This window comes from Numenius arquata, chromosome 1, assembly GCF_964106895.1.
Source record: "Numenius arquata chromosome 1, bNumArq3.hap1.1, whole genome shotgun sequence".
Taxonomy (NCBI): Eukaryota; Metazoa; Chordata; class Aves; order Charadriiformes; family Scolopacidae; genus Numenius; species Numenius arquata.
The window spans coordinates 112168004-112186701 of NC_133576.1; the positions used below are offsets into that span (position 1 = coordinate 112168004).

An 18698-nucleotide genomic window follows, 5' to 3' on the forward strand; every position below is an offset into this window, starting at 1 on the left:
AAAGTATTTGAACTGATCAATACTGCAGAGAAAATAACAGTTCAGTGTATTTGTCACTAAAAATTTCTAACACCAGTTTTAATGCTCAAGTAACTGCTTATTAAGCCTGGAATAGAAAGGTGCAGCTTTGCTGAGCAGTCCTTGCTCTCAAACTTGTCGGCTTCTAGGGGCTGGAAAAGCTTCAAAGAAGTTGCTGTTTCTTTTGCGCCCTACGCTCTTTCATCTAAAGCAGAATGAAGAAGCAGTAGCATATTAATAATATTCTGCTTTGTCTTCACTGTCCATGCAAACTCTTCAGGTGACTTCTGTGTATCTGGGGTGTTGGCAATGCTGGAATGCTGGAAGAGCTCCTTGTCTGCAGCAACCTGTCACTGGAGACAGCTGGCTGCCTGGGAATATATGCGCCGGCATGTATGAAACCCAGGGATTAAGCTCTTCTGAACAGGAGCATCACCACAGCCACACCTGTGTGTGGATGCACTCGTGACTGTGTAGCAACACTTGTGTGAGGAGTGGGGAACCAGAACTCCACCACACTCTGGGATGGTGTTGGCAACCAACAGCCCCAGTTGTTATGGGTCATCAACTCAAGGCCTGAGAAAGTAGTGTTAATTATGTGCATAAACAGGCATTTTTAACAGTTGCTACCCAGGCCACAGAGCGATTCATAAAATGCAGCCCTTTTAATATGTGTGAGCAGCACAACATGATTGCAATATTAGACAGAGGGGAAAATGACGACTGAGTTCTATGGTTTAACACATATGGTTTAACATAACTGCAGTTATTATGAACTCCTGCAATTAAAAGCCTGCCAGGTCATGTGAACGTTCTGGTATGTAAGTGTTTTAGCAAAGGTCTGTAAGTAGTCTGGCTGAATTTTAGCAGCTCCCTACATTCACTGAAAACCAAAACTTTCTTACCAAGTTCATTTTCAGCCCTCGTAGGACATACAGATGTGACATCATCAGCGTCAGCTAAAAAATTCAGTAGTGTCTGAGGGGCTCCAGCTTGCCAATGTTTTCTGTTTTCTTTTGTATCATCTATGTCATTGGACTCTAACAGGAAGAAAAAAAAAAGATGGCAAAGCTATTTCATTTTTTTAAAGTAAATTTTAGTGGGATGATAATACTATGTGATATAAAGAGAGCTCATCAGATAGACTTGCTATAGCCTGGACTAACTGAATTTACCTAACTCCTATGTAATTTTCAGGATTAATACTCAGCATTGCATTTCCCCAAGAAATACCTGCTTGGTGTCCAGATAGTTCTTCCAAAGCTCTGTCCACGTGATCTTCATAAACTTCCACCAATTTCTCCTTAAGATTCTCACCATCCACAAAAGTTAAAGTCTCACTGAGTTTATCTAGTACCTGAAAAAAACAACAGGTTACTCTGGAAAGAGAAAAAAAATATGGGACAATAACTAATCACTTCTCATTTTACTGTGTTTGCCAGCCAGTCTCACGTATGCACAGGAAAATTGTGTAACAAAGTGAAGCAGCAGAGCTCAAAAGGCACATTGTGATTTGTGTTTCAGAAGGCTGCATGGGGCTCTGCAGAGATGTGAAACAAGAGAAGGACAAATATTTTAAAAATTCTAATATACTAATAAAAATCTTAATATGTAGCTACTACATGTCAATCAGACACAAATGTCAGCTTAATAAGTGAAATCACATAATGTTATCTGTAGTTGCACTTCCACTTTTTCTAAACAACAGCTGGTTCATCACAATATTATTCTTGCTTTGTGATACAATGCTAGTGAAAAGAAACATAAATGTACTAAAACAATTTACAAATCAAATTTGGCATTTGCAGGCTAACTCAATTTTGAGAAGAGTTCTTCTCCTCAAGCCCAACTTACAAAATGTAAATATCTGCACTCTTTCATCCTCTACCATGTGAAAGATTGACCCAGATATCATCCGATTTCCTTCTAAGCAATTATCCTCTTGAAGAAGGTCAGAGATATGCAATATGTCAACAAATCCTCAATAGGAAGCTTCATTATAACAACAGTAGAGGATGATGGTAATGGAAACAAACCTTAGATCACGGAGCTACTGTCATGGTTTCAGATTACTAATGAAAATGCTTTGACTGTAACTACCACGTACCTCTGCTTCTTGAATGCTGTTTTCCTCAAGAACACATACATCTAAATTAATTTCAAACTTTACTCCTCCCTAAAGAAAATCCACACACTTCATTAATTTATTTTATTAAGTAAAAACATTTAATTAAACGTACACAGTTTGTATGGAACTAAAAAACTTGAAAATTACTCTTCTATTGAAAATAACTTCTATTTAACAATATTTTTCTTCTATTTAACAAGATCAAAGTTGAAGAAATTGGACAAAAATAGACTACTCTAAACATAGTTTATGAATACTTTCAGATGGCTGCATCCACTTTTGATTTTAAGGAAAGGTATCTTTGATAATAATTTAATTCAAATCCTTGCAATACACAGAGTTGGTTCTTAGAACTGGTTCTCAACCAGTGTTAAAATTTGAACCCTGTACTCCTTCTGTGCAGTATTTCACAACAGACCTTTAGTCCACTTCACAATGGTCTTATGGGCAGAAACCTTTCTGATATCTTATGTGCATTTCCATTCAATTGTCATCCCCTTCTACAATTTAAAAGGTACTATAGAAACTAATGCTTTATAACAAAATGTTAAAAAATTAGCAGCCTGACTTGACTTCATTTAAACTTTGAGTAAAGGTGAGTTCCCATACGCTACTAATGCAGTTTGATATAAAGAAGAGTAGGTAGGGATTGACTGCTACCTAGGAATATCTAAAGGGAGTCTCTCTCAAATGATCATAAAAGCTCATTTATTTTCTTAGTAATTCTGTATCTCTTCTTATATAAACTTCTAACAGTAGACCAGCACTCTTAATTTACTTTCCTGATTTCCAGAGCTACCGTGTTAACACAATCATTTGAAATATGCAAGAAAATGGAAAAAAAAATACAACAATCAGGATGGATACCTTTGTGTTATGTTTCTTTTCTAAGACTTTTTGGTCTGGCCTATCCTGGAGTCTGACTTCTTTAAAGTTTTCTTCCATGTCCTGGAAGGAGAAAAACCAACCCAACTTTAAAATACACTCTTTGGAACCAGGATATGTGTACACTCTGTAAAAGACGACTTGTTTAAGCAGTAAATGTAGTCACTAATTTCATTGTATTACATCTGTAAGAATATCCCATTTGTTGCCTTATTTAGAGCCTAATACTAAAAGACAGTATTTCTGGCTTATCTGGCAAAAAGAAATAGGAAACCTTGCATAAAGGGCAAACCCCTGATTTTTCAAAAACCTGTTTGGAGGATAAAGTACTGTGTCAATAAATAAAGAATACATCTTTTATTTTTTATTATCATATGCAAGATGACTCAGGCTGATTTCATTCTGGAAAACTTTTGAAGTGATGAAAATCAAGATTATAATAGAAACCTACGCTTGTAGAAAGTATAGCCATGCTTCATAGTAACTTGTTTTCTGGTAACATCTGAAAAATATTTAATTACTCTTTTTCATATTCCTATGTCCTGTCTTACAACCTGTCAGATAAAGGCAAAGTTAAGTAATTGTATGCAGCTCCTTCAGTGATCTGCTACAATTAGGGCACATCCTCAACCTCAGGTGGAACCACAACAATACAGATTTTACTTTTTAAAAATATCTATGCAATATCTCCAGTAGATGGAGTGCCCATGAACTAAGGCGACATGAAGCAGGTGCAAAATCTAGTGGTTTTTTTTTCGTTATCATGCATTTCCCATTAAACCACTGGGGATATAATTTCTCTCCTATCGTGGCTCTGGCTGCCTATGACCTACTTTATCCCATCAAGTGATGTGTGAATTCATTTTAGTAAAAGCCAGATCCAGGATCTGTGAAAATTGCTGAAGAGAATCGTACTATTATTGGCACGTTTGGCCCAAGTTCCAGCTGCAATAGGGTAACAATGTCTGTCCCCGGTTTATGTGGAAGTCTGTCGTTGAACAGTGCAGGAAGTCCTGCACCACATGAGGCAAATCCTGACTGAAGAATCCTAGTAGCTGGATCAGGGCTGTTTTCCCTTCAGAACAGACTGTAAATTATCACACTGAAGTTAATTTTCATAAATCGAGGCTTTCATTCATTTCACTTGAAGAAAAGTGGCCCTCTTGCTGCAGAACACCATGTGGTCTGGAAGCCTCATCTGGTGTTCACAATGCCAATATTGCAAAGTAAAAGTGGAACGATTCTGAAACTCCATTCCAGTAGCTGCTTTGGTAGTATTTGATGAAAAAAAGTGGAGGAGTACTGTAGCTGGAAAGCTTTGGCTCTGCCTCTTCCCCCGACTTCTCCCAAATTTTTAAGTAAGGACTCCACATAAAACTGTGTTCTAAGTTCCCACACAGTGCTACTCTGGGCTGTAATAAATTGCTGTATCTTCACAGAATTCTCATAAAGGTTTGCACTGTGAGTGGCTTCTTCTTTACTTCACTCAGAAAGCAAGGAAAAGAAACATACCACAAAAAGACATTAAGTAAAATTACATCCTTTATATTTACAGGTGAAAAAGAATTACCAAAACAAGTCAGGACTCAGCCAAAGAAACTTTCCAGGCTATTCATAAAGGGAACCCAGGGAGACTTTCACATATGGTACAAGCATCAGGTGAGATTCAATCTTTACCATTTTTCAGATTTGTCACAGAGAGTGAAACAAAGACCATGCAGGACGTGCATAAAAAGTTCCATTCAGAGTAGGAGATGGCACTGATACCTGAAGTGATTCTTCTCCTGTTCCAGCTGTATCTTTGGTTTCATACTGGTCCTCAGCTTTCCCTTGTCTCACAAAATAGGTTTTATCTTGTATTTTTTGATTCTCCTAGGGAACATTTTTATAAAAATTTCATTTCAATTCACAGAATCACAGAATGACATGGGGTTGGAAGGGACCTCTGGAGATCATCTAGTCCAACCCCCCCAGCCAGAGCAGGTCCACCTAGAGCAGGTTGCACAGGAACGTGTCCAGGTGGGTTTTGAATGTCTCCGGAGACGGAGACTCCACCACCTCTCTGGGCAGCCTGTTCCAGTGCTCTGCCACCCTCAAAGTAAAGAAGTTCCTCCTCATGTTTCGATGGAACTTCCTACGTTCAAGTTTGTGCCGCGTTACCTCTTGTCCTATCACTGGGCATCACTGAAAAAAGACTGGCCCCATACTCTTGACACCCACCCATTAAGTATTTATAGGCGTTGATCAGATCCCCCCTCAGTCTTCTCCAGACTAAAAAGACCCAAGTCCCTCAGCCTCTCCTCATAAGAGAGATGCTCCAGGCCCCTAATCATCTTCGTAGCCCTTTGCTGTACCCTCTCCAGTAGTTCCCTGTCCTTCTTGAACTGGGGAGCCCAGAACTGGACACAGTACTCCAGAAATTTCTAAGTGTACTAGCTTACAAAAGAAAAAGGAAATATGACTGTGTGTATGTTTGAGGTTTGTTACCTTGAGTACTCCTGCTCTAAATCTGAGTTCCTTTATATTGCTCTGGTATTCTTCCCGAATTTTCTGCAGTTGTTTCAGGTACTCCTATTAAAGAACAGTAAGGTAGAAGACATATGTATTAGAAATACATAGAGAAATAACTCTAGCTAAACAAAATGTTCTATGGATATCAAACTGTGTATATATCAGAAAAAGGGATCAATGTCCTTTACTGCCAATTTTAAAGACTGCTTGATACTTCCTATTAGAGGACATTTTGGAGTTATAACTCTCTTCCACACTTTAACCTTTTTGATGTTTTCCTGACTGTTTCATGCTAGCTGTAGAATTATATCTAAAACAGCTAATTCCAAGAATAACATAAGGATTGAGGAATGATGCTAAGGTTGCAATCCAAAAATAGAGGACTGCAAATTAGGAGGACAAAAAAAATCATGTAACATTTATTGTATTGCAACCTGCTCCCCAAAGTGAAACAAAACCTGGTAATCTTTTCTTAGAAAAGCTTCAACATTCCTATGCTTTATAGCAAAAACTTCAAATTTAGCCAAAAGATAATTTTTGTGTTAAGGACATCTCTGTTACTGTTTATATTAGAGTCTATCCTAATTTGCCCATGTCACAAATGGACAAATCTGTAAAATTTCATTTTTGGGCATATTTAGTACAGACTTTGTGGAACTAAACAGCAACAGTCTCTGAAGAATGTGTACATGATGAGTATGCTCTTATTCCAAAGGCTGACCATTATGTAAAAGTTAATACATTCATATTTATCCTGGCAGTTTTTTATAAATCAAAGATAGAAAGATTAAATGTATTTACATGTTTTCATATAAGAAAGAAGTATCAGTTTGTTTTCCCTGTCATCCAAAAGCAAAACCAGAAAAGTATATTGTTTCTGTGTAAAATAAACTCCAAAAGTTGTAACATACTAGGGAAGTAGTACACATCACATACTACTATATCACATTCTAAGTGTCATAGTATGACTTATGAACAATGAGTATACATACATAAATAATGCATGTATGACTATTTTCTCTGATTTGTACATGTGAGGATCTATTGTTCTCCAACATCAGTTTGTGCAGTGATGTAACTCCTCTAATCTCAGCAGAAGTGAAATCAAATGCAAGGCCATGTTTTTTGAAATTATTATCAACATCAGCATTTGTGCAGGTCTTCAGTTTATGCAAGATGGAACCAGATGAGAACAGCTTTTATTTTCCTAGTGGTCAGATGGAAAAGAATCAACTCTTACATAAAGAACACTACTGTCGAGGAGTGTAAGAAGACAGCTTTAAGCAGCTGTCTTAAGGAAGATATTTCATTTACCTGTTCTTTCATTTCATTCTTTCTGGACATGTCCTGCTGACGGTTTTCGATATGTTCTTCCTTTATTTTCTGCTGCTGTATTTGCTCATGATATGGGTCAGCAGAGGATGGTCGCAGTCCCTATGAATGTGCAAATAAATCCCAGAGCAAAGGAATTTTCATTTAGAATCCTTTCCTTCAGTGATCACTCAATTCTCTCTCCCTGTTCCACTCAAGAGCGCAGTAAGGCAAGTGTATATTTTTGGAAGAAAAAGTTATAGTAGAATTTTACATTGCTACAGTTTTATATCAGAAAATAAAACCTCAAGATGAGTGTTACGGAGCAGATCAACAAATTCATTAGAACAGAACTTTTTACCTGATGTGTTATAAAGACACCAGTTCATCTTTCGGATTTTCATTCAGTTTCTTTTGCAGAATTTAATTTATGATTTGGTATTTACTTACCAGCTGTTTTTCCACTTTAATCTTGTACTGTTGGGCTTCAAAACGCCTTTGAAGATACTCTGAAGGCCTGAGAGAAGAAAGTGATGTTCATATACTACACCATATTTCACAGGCTCTGCTATCTTCTGCACAAATAATTCTCTACAGTTTCTATCACACATGACAGAGCTCTCTTTGTACTACATGAATATATAAGTATGGATAAAATACATATATAAATATGGAACAACAGTAAAATAACAAAAAGAAAATATATCCACTTTAGGCATTCCCCTTCGTATTACTTCAGTAACATTAGCCTTCTAAAGAGTGCAGCAAAGTCCTTTCTCTACCTTTTATTTGATAAATTATATGTGAAAGCGTTAATGAAAATAAAGTTGTTTTTCCTGATCCTTAAAAGGAGTGAAAATTGTCAGAATAGAGGTTGTATATTCAACCTTTCTCCTCTGTGCCTAATTCTATCAGCCTAACTTTGTTGTGTGGTTTCTAAACATGTAGTTTCTTTTTTTTTTTTTTTTTTGTATAAAATAACCAGCAGTCACTTGTAAGGTCCCTGATTTCTATTTATTTCACTTCCTACCTTCAGAATCCACTCTTGCCCCAGGGAGCCAAACTGAATTGACCTTAAATAAGGTACTAGAAATGCATCTCAGAAAAGAAGATGATGATCCTTAACTGAAACTGAAACATTCTAAACACTGCCATCATTGAAAATTAATGATTCAGTCAACCTTAAAGGAAGGATCCGAAAAAAGGCAGTATTAAAAATTCCTTACCTTCCTTTCTCAAGGTTTTCAAAGCTCATCCACACCTAAAACAGCCAATCATGGAATGGACAGGCAATCTTTAAAGTAATAAAAAGGTTGTACCTCTACTTTGTAAAAGAAAAGTTTTGAAGTAAACAAACTGCTGGAGAAAGGGTCTTTATATCTAAAACCAAATATAAGCTGTGCAGGAAAAAAAAACACTGTTTCATGGTCTGCCTCTCTTTCTGTTCCCTCAAGTGGAGAACTGCTTTTGGTCTTTATATTGCTCTGACCCTGGTGGGAAGAAAGACAGTGTTTATCCTTGATATAATCAGAAAGCCTGTGTTTTACTTCTCACCCAATAAAACAAATCTCAGAGATTTGGGAGACATTTTAACAATGAAATGTCAAACATCAGGACAATAGATTCAGAAGGAACTTCTGGGTAGACAGGAATGGAGTTATGTTGTTGTGCAATAAACTTATGTAAAAAAATTACCAAACACCAAGCAGAGAAGGAATTATACTGAATGAGCCATGTCCAGGGTTACCTAATCAGGAAGGCTCAAAACATACATGACAGTTCATCACTAATAAATAGAGTGAGAAAAGTTTACCAGTTGGATGATGGAGGTGAAGGTGCACCTTGTCCTTTTAGTTTATAGTATTCCTCAACTCTTTGGCTGATATGAGAAAGGTCATAATGGACATTAGCTTTCCTCTGCAAGTTGTCGAGCTTATCATAGTAATGACCATAATGGCCACGCACTCTAATACTTTCTTGCATTTCTGCCATCTTAAATCTGGAGGTCTGTGGCTGAAAATATAATAAAGGATGTTAATTTATCTGTTCTCATTTGTATCAGTACAAGTCTGAATTAACTTCCTGTCCTTCTCCCCAATCTCAGCTGCATGGTAATATAGGCTGTCTACAGTATAGTTAGTGTAAGTTTTCCAGGTCGTTTTAGATATAACCCAGAAACTTCCTAACTTCTCAGGGCTTATGTAATCTTACCATCGTGTTTTCCTGTTCCATCAGTTCCTGTCATTAAGCAGCAGCCCGTATAGTTGTGCCAGTCAATCAGCATGGGGCTTTGTACTTTGTAGTGTCATTGCCCTAGAGTCACTTCATTGTTCTGAAGCCTAAAGCACTGAATTAATTCCAGGAGAGTCTCATTTTGACATGTGAGAGCAAGGGGAATCTGGGATGTACTTCTGGGCAGTATACACATCGAATGCTGCTTTCAGGGGAGCACTGTGCTACTTCATTTCCCCATCTCTTTGATTCTGTGCCTGTGGGAGCTTGCCTTTCACTTCTCAAAGCGTGATGAAACATCCCTGTATTTCTACTTTGCGACAAGACTGTCTTTTCCATTTCTCATAAGAACAATGGAGGGAAGGTGATCATCTGTCTGCCACTGCATGATATAAGTGTGGTAAGACATTCACGAACTTTTCCATGGTGGGAGACTATATGGTGTACGAGAAAAATGCCGAATTTTGCCTATTTTCTTACATAAATTAAAAAGCATCTAAGTATCCCTTCTATAGATGATAAATACATTAACTATTCCCCCTGTTTTCCTTCTTAGAAACACTGAAAATAGGCTCATCTACCTATGGTATAGTTCAGATTACAGTAGCTATATAAGAAGAATATTTTCCACTGCCAATAATGTTCCCAAGGAAGATGTAACCTCAAAAAGTGTTTATCTTGTCCATCACTGAAATAAGTTTTACAGTATGGTATCCAGAAGTGTGGTGATTCCAGGCAATAGGGAGAATAAATTAGGCCATCTAAATAAATGTAAGAGGATTGAGAACTGTGGCCAGTGAAGCAGGAGCCCTGGTGACAGAGGCCATGGAAAAGGCTGAGGAACTGAATGCCTTCTTTGTCTCAGTCTTTAGTAGCAAGACCAGCCTTCAGGAATCTCAGGCCTCTGCAACCAGGGGGAAATCTGGAGCAAGGAAGACATACCCTTGGTGGAGAAGGATCAGGTTAGAGAAGACATAAGCAGACTGGACTGATGGGATGCACTCACAGCTGCTCAGGGAACTGGCAGATGCCATTGCAAAGCCACTCTCTATTATATTTGATTGACCATAGCGGTGATTGGGAGGACTGAAGGAAAGCAAATGTCACTTGTATCTTCAAAACTGGCAGGAAGTAGGTCCCGGGGAACTACAGGCTGCTCATCCCCACCTTAATGCCTAGCAAGGTGATGGAAAAACTAATCCTGGAAACCACTTCCAGGCACATGAGAGACAAGAAAATCATCAGTAGTAGTCAGCATGGATTCACCAAAGGTAAGTCATGCTTGACCAACCCAATAACCTCCTACAATGAAATAACTGGCTTGGTAGACAAGGGGAGGACAGCGGGTATTGCCTACCAGGCAATTGGCTTCAAGGGAGGCTTTTGACACTGTCTGCCCTAAGATCCTCATAGAGAAGCTGATAAAGTGTGGGCTGGATGAGCATACAGTGAAGTGGATTCAAAATTGGATGAATGGCTCGATCTGGAGGGTGGTGATCATAGTACAAAGTCTAGTTGGAGACCAGTAACTAGCAGTGCACCCAGAGGTCAGTACTGGGTCCAATCTCATTCAGCATCTTCACTAATGATCTGGATGATGAGGGAGAGTGAGGCAGAGCGCACCCTCAGCAAGTTTGCTGGTAACACCAAACTAGTAGGAGCAGGTGATACACCAGAGGGTTCTGCTGTCATCCAGAGGGACCTCAACCAGCTGGAGAAATGGGATGACACGAACTTCATGGAGTTCAACAATGGGAAGTGCAAAGTCCTGCACTCTGTACCAGTACATACTGGAGAACACCCAGATGGAAAGCAGCTTGGCACCCGAGGAAAGCAGCAAAAGAACCCGAGGGTCCTGGTGAACACCAAGTTGACCATTAGCCAACAATGTACCCTTGCTGCAAAGAAGGTGAATGATATCCTGGCCTGCTAGACAAAGTATTCCCAGCAGGTCAAGGGAGATGATCCTTCCCCTCTACTCAGCACTGGTGAGGCTACACCTGGAGTGCTGAGTCCAGTTCTGTGCTCCCCAGTACAAGAGAGAAATGAACATACTGGAGAGAGTCCAATGAAGTGCCACAAAGATGATTAAGGGGCTGGAGCACTTCTCATATAAGGAAAGGCTGAAAGAGCTCGGACTGTTTAGCCTAGAGTAGGCTCAGGTGGGATCTTATCATGCATGTAGATACCTGAAGGGAGGGTGCAAAGAGGATGGAGCCAGGCTCTATCCAGTGGTGCCCACTGACAGGACAAGAGGCAATGGGAACAAACTGAAACACGGGAGGTTCCCTCTGGACATCCAGAAATACTTTTTCACTGTGGGGGTGACCAAGCGCTGGCACAGGTTGCTCAGAGAGGTTATGGAGTCTCCTTCTTTGGAGACACTCAAAAGCTGTCTGGACACGGACCTTAGCAACAGGCTCTAGATGACCCTGCTTGAGCAGGGGCATGGACAAGGTGGCATCCAGAGGCCCGTTCCAACCTTAACCATTCTATGATTCTGTGAATCCTGGAGCAACGCATTCAAAGTATGACACTATGCAAGTATCTCTGCAACCCTGCAAACTGTTTGCTTCATTTGGATGCTGAAAGAATGTGGGAACTTTCCCAGCATTAGTATTAGATCATGTCTTGTGGATGAAAAAAACTGTGGACAAAATTCTGCCTTTGATTACAGCAATACACAATGAAAGGAAACTTAACTTTCCAAACTTAATCCATCTCTAAATTTGCATTGGATATGCACAAATGTAACTATAAGGAAAACTAAGCCCTATATTCTGCACGGGGCCAGTATTATCCATAGGTAGTGTAAGTGATTGCTTGATGGATGCAGTTCTGGGAACTCCACATTCCCTACCATCAGCTAATCTACTGTAATTGCAATGTGCAATTACTGCTGGGAGCTCCCAGATCCTAAATGTGCTTTGCTCTGTGTTCACCAGCACCCAAGGCAGTACTACATGCTCTTGAAAATAAAGGTATGAAGTGATGCCAAGAGGCTGGACACAGCATACAGCTGATACCCACTGGGTGCCAGTGGTTCTGCCCATGAATGGAGTCTCAGAAGGTCTGAGGTAAGAGGATCACTGTATTTGCTTCTATAGCAAAAATGCAAACACAGAGTTTATTTGCCTTTGTGTAAATGCAAATGCAAAGCACACCTCTTTTTGTTACAAAGAACCATACTGAAGCAACCTAAATTCAGTGTTTGCTTCTTAGGCTTTCTGAAACACCTCTTCTGAGGCTTTAGGAGTTCTTAACTGTCACTACTGACTTTGTGTAGGCATCAAGCTAAATTTAATAATATAACACATCTTACTGAGGCCTTTTAAAGGGTCTTTTCTAAGAGAAGGAATCTGTCTCCTGAAGATGATTAAATATTACCAGAATGTGGATGCACAGTACCTGAAAAATAGGATGTTGCCCTCCTGAAGGTGGTTTCCATACATTTCTTTGAAATAATTCCTGTTTCTTGACAGGCACCACCATTCCAGATTCTGGAGAAATTTTCTCCTGGACTCTCCTTTTTTGAAGTTTATATGCTTCTTAACAATAAAAGATTAAAAGGTTACATTCTGTGCTCTCTACGTGATTAATGATCATGTAGTTGCAAACCACAGTAGGGTGCATACACCTAACACTGACAGGTTGAGCTAATAAACAGTCCTTACATCCTTTCATCATCACCACCATCATCAACATACTTCATACTTCCTAGGCATTTTGTCTTTCATTCTTAGAATGACGTGCTTTTGAAAACATGATTTGTCACTCTCTGTAAAGTGGATCTTATTGATCAGTTTTGCAAAATGCACTGGATAAAAGCGAGACCTCTATAAACTAGAATGCTGATTTCACACTAGTACCAAGAACAGTAAACAGGAGGTCTGATCCTTGGGCTCAGATTTCACTGGAGGCTAGCTGTCTACCTGCTTAGGCATTCCCTTTCTAAATCTAGCCCTTGGTATTCTACAAATCACTAGACAACGTTGTGGTATTTGTGAAATTTGGAAAGAAGGGCCGAAAAGTGAAAAATTTACCTTATCAGTTCCCCATGTAGGAAAATAAAAGTACACACTATTCCAGTTCTGTCAGTCAGTATTTTGCAAATACCCTAGCTGCAATAATGAAAAGTAGTGTCCTTGCCAGGATTAAGTAGTTTCTAAGTGAGTTTTAAATCTTTCCTCAGTAATGACTGTGAGATTACCGTGTCCGGGAGATAAAATATATGAAAATTATGAGTGTATGACCACAGATATTTTTTAAGCTGCCTAGGTGTCCAGGTGCCTTTGCATTAGCCCTGAAAGCAGATAAATCTCATTGAAAGTCATTTCCAAAATAACATGGGTTCCTACATGTGGTTTAACACCCCAGCCAGCAACTAGCCATTCACTCACTCCTCCCGCTCTGTCCCCTCGCCCCCCAGTAGGATAGGGAGAAGGGGGAGAAAAAGGGAAAATAACTCGTGTTGAGATAAAGACAATTTAATAGAAGAGTAACGGAACAGAAAGTAGTAATAATAATGGTAGAAGAATATACAGAATCAGTGATGCAATACATTTCCTCACCACCTGATGACTGATTGCCCAGTCCATTCTAAGCAGCAATCATCGATCCCTGCCCCCCAGCCAATGCCCACTTATATATGGAGCATGACATCTGTCATATGGAATATTCCTTTGGCCAGCTTGTCCTGTCTGTGCTCCCTCTCAGCTTCTATGGGAAGCTGAAAAAGTCCTTGACTAATGTAAACATCACTTAGCAACAACTAAAACAATATGTGTGATCAACATTATTCTCATACTAAATCCAAAACACAGCAGCTACTAGGAAGAAAATTAACTCTATCCCAGCTGAAACCAGGACACTATATCACAGAAGAACTTCTTTGGGGAGGAAAAAAAAAAGTCCATAGTGTAGTTTAAGTAACTACATAGATTTGTTTTCACAAATCTGTTTAAAATACTTTAATACTTCCAAACATAAATTTAAGGAATAATTGTGATATACTGAAGAATATAAAATTAGGAAAAGGTTACACTGCCAGAAGGATGCCAGATGTTCAGCAGTTCACAGAGAGATACCATTTAGTCCCGTTCATGTTTTCTAAGAATGTGCGCACATAATCTGATCTATCAATGAGCACTAAATCCAAACAGAGTTCGTTGCCTCTCACAATTTAAACTAATTTATAGTATTTTGTAAAATACATTTTTATTATTTTGTAAATGACCATGGAGCACGTTGTGCAAGATTTTTGCACATAGCTTGGCAAAATGAAGTAAGGATGCTTTTCATGTGACAGACCTAAACTGCACCTACACCAAAGCCTGTCAATTTTGTAAATCCTATTCTTGAAAGAATTAAGATTAATGTTTCGGCATTTTCTTATGGCAGTTTTTCTAGCTGAATGTTGCTGATAAGCTGGTCTAAAATTATTTTTTTCTGAACAGGACAGCGACACACTGTCTGGGGTGAATGTTTTTGCTGTTGCAGTTCTCTCCCCTTTTTATTTTTAACTTTGTGCAAAACTCTTGTATGCAAGTGTGCAATACAGACTGCTGGAGAAAGTTATCGTCATCAAATATATCATAACTATCGTTGGTGTAGAACTAATGTTAAGTAATATTATGATCATTACCTTGTATCAGCGTGGCTCCAGATTGTGAAGCTGAAGGCCTTTTTCTATGTATCACAGTGTGACTGAGTTCTTCCTGTGTTACCCATAAGAAAAAAGGTATCTGATAGAACTGTTTAAACTACTTTGATACATATTTTTCTCTCAGAGAGCAGCAGCACAGGCACTCACCTCAGAGGGCAAATACGTGAGAACAAGCTTCTGCAAGAAGGGCTTCCTTAGAATAGAATTGATAGATGGTCGATCTCTTGGAGATATTTTAAACAACTGGGAAATTAATATCCTCAGATCATATGAATAGTTGGGAGACACTGGGTGAAAACGCCCTCTGCAGATCTTCAGCACCAGCTGGTGCAAACTATTGCCTTCAAACTTAATAAATGAAAACAGTAAAAAGAGAACAGTAAGTACTGTTGGTTGGAAATGAGGGACTAGACACTCCAACTTGAAAAAACGTACTTGCTGACAGAAGCCCTGTGCTATGCAATCTCTTCATAAATACTTTCTTGCTAACCATAGTTTGCTGTGGAAAATTAATATAACCACTGTCTGATTGTATTTTCTGGCTACATTCTCCTTGTTTCGGTTTCACGACTTAGGAGGTCCTTTTGTAACTGGAAGAGTTTTATTCATACTCTGCTGTCATACAGTAACACAGAAGCAATTTTTCCAGAATGAAACATGATTTATTTTGACAAAAGCTGTTGAACACAGACCCGCATACATACTGTCTTCACACTGTTCACCTTCAAAACCTCACTCCACACAACTTAGCTTTTGTGTTCTCTCAGGAACCAAAGCATAGTCCTGATTTTTAACAACTGATGACACTCGGATAAACCAGCCCACTCAGCTCAGCAGATCTCTTAACAGGTCAGCATTAATACAGTTTTTAGGGCCTTAGACAGGCAAAAATAATTTTGAAAGCAAGTTTTTTCTTACCATTTTATTTACGTATCTATTTTGAAGGTGGTATAATCAAATTTTGCCTTAGCTTCACATGCATTTCCTATCTACATCAGCATCTAGTCCCTGCCTTCAAATTAAAAAATGGGCAGCAATACAGAATAAACCACCTAATAGTGATAAGAAGTAATATTAATGCTTTCTCATTTTATGAAATCTGAAATTTTCCTCAGCAGTATCCCCTTGTTCTCAGCTCAGCACATCTGCTCTCTCTATCAGTGCTGCTCTGCCTTCTCCCACATCCAAGCTCAGCAAAAGGCCAACTTCTGCTGGGGCCAGGAATCTAATCCTTTTCCTGTTGTCAGGATTAGTCTCTGCTGCATTCCCTTCTCCACACAACACTCACAGGCTGAGGATTATCTGAGGCTCAGATCAGGCTGAGGACAACACAGCTTCCTGAAGATGCTACCATCTCAGTTATTTTCTGATATGAAGGCGCTTCCAAACAAAACAAAACCTTTAGGAAAATGTTTCTGAGGACTCAAACTGCTTTCTGGGGAAACGTGGGTTTCAAACTCTTTAGTAAATGTAGATTGGTATTTTCAAAATTATATGCCCAAAGCCTAACCTTGAAGTTTGGCTTTAATTCTTTTCATTGGTCATCTGTCTTTTGAAAAAGTTTACTACTTATTAAAGAGTAAATATATGTTCGATGTGTGTATACACAGACATACATAAGTTGTAGAAATAGAATATAATAATACACTGTATTTAAGTATGCACAAAACAGATACAATACACAAAAATTAAACAGTAGCAGTCGTTCTTTAATATCAATAAATAAGTTCAAAATAATTCTAGTAGCTGACTATGAATAATATTATTACCACAGTTTTTCCAGGCTGTCCACTACCTTTTTTAATAACATGATAATGATCTGATTCTATGGTACTTACAGGATGCTTTAGTGCACATAGCTCATAAAGCACACAGCCAAGAGACCAAATATCTCTGTGAATAAAAGTAATTAAAGTTTCAGGGAAAAGACTATTAGTATTTTCATACACATAATCAGTACCTCTTCTCAGATCTCAAATTTATTAACATTATTCCGTCACTGATTAATACTAGTGCAACTTTTAATTTTTCTTCAGATGCACTCAAAAGAACAACTAGAAATTTCTTTTTAGTTGTGCTACCAATGTTTCTATGATACCTAACTAGGTACTATCTTTATCACTGCAAAAGGTACATGACATAAATAATGTCTGCTTAATATTCTTAGCAGGATAAAGAGCAAAGCTGTCTCTGGCTGACCTGATAGTTAAAGAGACAATAAGGGAGTAAACTTGCATGAAAAAGCACCGTAGAGCTGAGATGCTGGTCTGGACTCCAGGACATTTGGTGTTGATCACATCCCCCACACAGAGAAGAGGGTCAAGCCCACTCAGCTCCTGACTTTTCAGTGCTTCTCATCTGGTATTTTGTGTTAAGCCTGAGTGAGCCTTTACAATTCTCAGACCTATTTGTCTTTCCTGCAGGTGGCTACTGCAAAGTTCCAGAATTGCCAACCCATCAGCTTTCATATTAGTGTAATTTTATAAATCACAAATAAGCGTATCAAAAATTCATAAACTTGGAACTGAAAATAACTGTACTTGTATTGGTTATTGCATGTTGGAAAAACAGAGAGAAATTTAGTATTTGATGGAGAACTCGATAAAGCAAAGGAAAAAAAAATCCTTTTTACATTTCATGCCACTACTGCAAGGTGTATTAAAAGAGAATGAGACTAAGCTTTAAGTTTAAAGTACAAGTAATTTTATAAAAACAAAAATATAATTAAGCTAAGCCTGTAGACAAATCATAACAAATTCATGATTGCTATACTCAGGACACTGTGAGTCAAAATACAACTGACAGTGTTGTATAACATAGTTGTTGTATACAATTGAAGCACCTAATTATTGTACACAGTAATACAAAACTTCACAAATGGGGGGCACATGAAAAATTCCTAGTGCACTGCAGAAATACTGATTTAAACCATGATATTACTAAAATAAGTTCTCTCATGCCTCCGTGCCCTCAAGCACAAGCATATGAAGGAAAGACAGAGACTTACGTTTTATTGTTATATGGTCGATTTTCACAGATCTCAGGTGACAGGTAATAGGGGGGTCCCTACACAGGTATGGGCAAACTCCATAGTGCTAATGAAACACAAGGAACACAAAGGCTTACACATGGAAAAATTTACAAGCAATTGAACTAGAGGCTTCTCTGCCCAAGGTGAAAAGCCTGTGGGGTACGTTATTTCTGCTCTCCAAATATTTGAATAATGGAACACCCCAAGAAAAACTAAAGTATTTCCCAGTTCTGTGTATAAATCACCAACTAGTTTAATCGTGGAGTGTTTGCGCTTCAACAAAAAGCACAAGAATTCTCTTCTTCCCACTTTTCCCCAGCACTGTAATCAACATTTTCAAGGAATGTTTATCATCAACACAGAATTCTGAAGTTGTCAAAACCACTGCAGAATATTAGAAGTCTCTGACATACTCAATGAAGTAAGAATATGGGAGGTGGTAGTCAGTCATGCAAGCCAGAAACAGTGGAAGAAGGAAGTGCTGTCCAGAAACTATGGGAGGAATAAATGAATTCTAGTTCCATGTTTGGTGCTGACTTGTGAAGGTGTAGCCAAATAGCACCAGTTGGATTCATTTCACTTGCTTTTAGATATCTACTCTGTAGATGTTAGCAAGAGTCTCTGGGAAGTCATTGGAAAGAACCAAGTACTCATAGGGTGTGATCCTATGATTCTACGATCCCTCTCAGTCTATACTAGATGCCAATAAAGTTTTATGTTACACTCTTTCTAGAGTATATGAAGTCTGAGTGCCAGAGGTGCCACAGATGCCTAACTGCAAGTAAAAGTACTGAACACTATATATCAGGACAAGAGGTAATGGGCACAAACTTGAACATAGGAAGTTCCATCTAAACAGGAGGAGGAGCTTCTTTACTTTGAGGGTAGCAGAGCACTGGAGTCTCCATCTCTGGAGA

General features: G+C 38.6%; 1 protein-coding gene across 1 annotated transcript in view; it reads right to left on the bottom strand.

Moving 5' to 3' along the window:
• NEK5 (NIMA related kinase 5) overlaps nt 1-18698 on the bottom strand; it is a 28111-nt gene that overhangs the window by 3138 nt on the left and 6275 nt on the right. The window contains 16 exon segments of the mRNA XM_074154978.1: nt 924-1058; nt 1252-1384; nt 1386-1397; nt 2126-2194; nt 3014-3094; nt 4799-4903; nt 5519-5602; nt 6857-6976; nt 7304-7370; nt 8667-8866; nt 12494-12630; nt 14730-14802; nt 14898-15098; nt 16589-16643; nt 17758-17810; nt 17812-17845. Coding sequence (XP_074011079.1) covers nt 924-1058; nt 1252-1384; nt 1386-1397; nt 2126-2194; nt 3014-3094; nt 4799-4903; nt 5519-5602; nt 6857-6976; nt 7304-7370; nt 8667-8866; nt 12494-12630; nt 14730-14802; nt 14898-15098; nt 16589-16643; nt 17758-17810; nt 17812-17845 — 1559 coding nt within the window.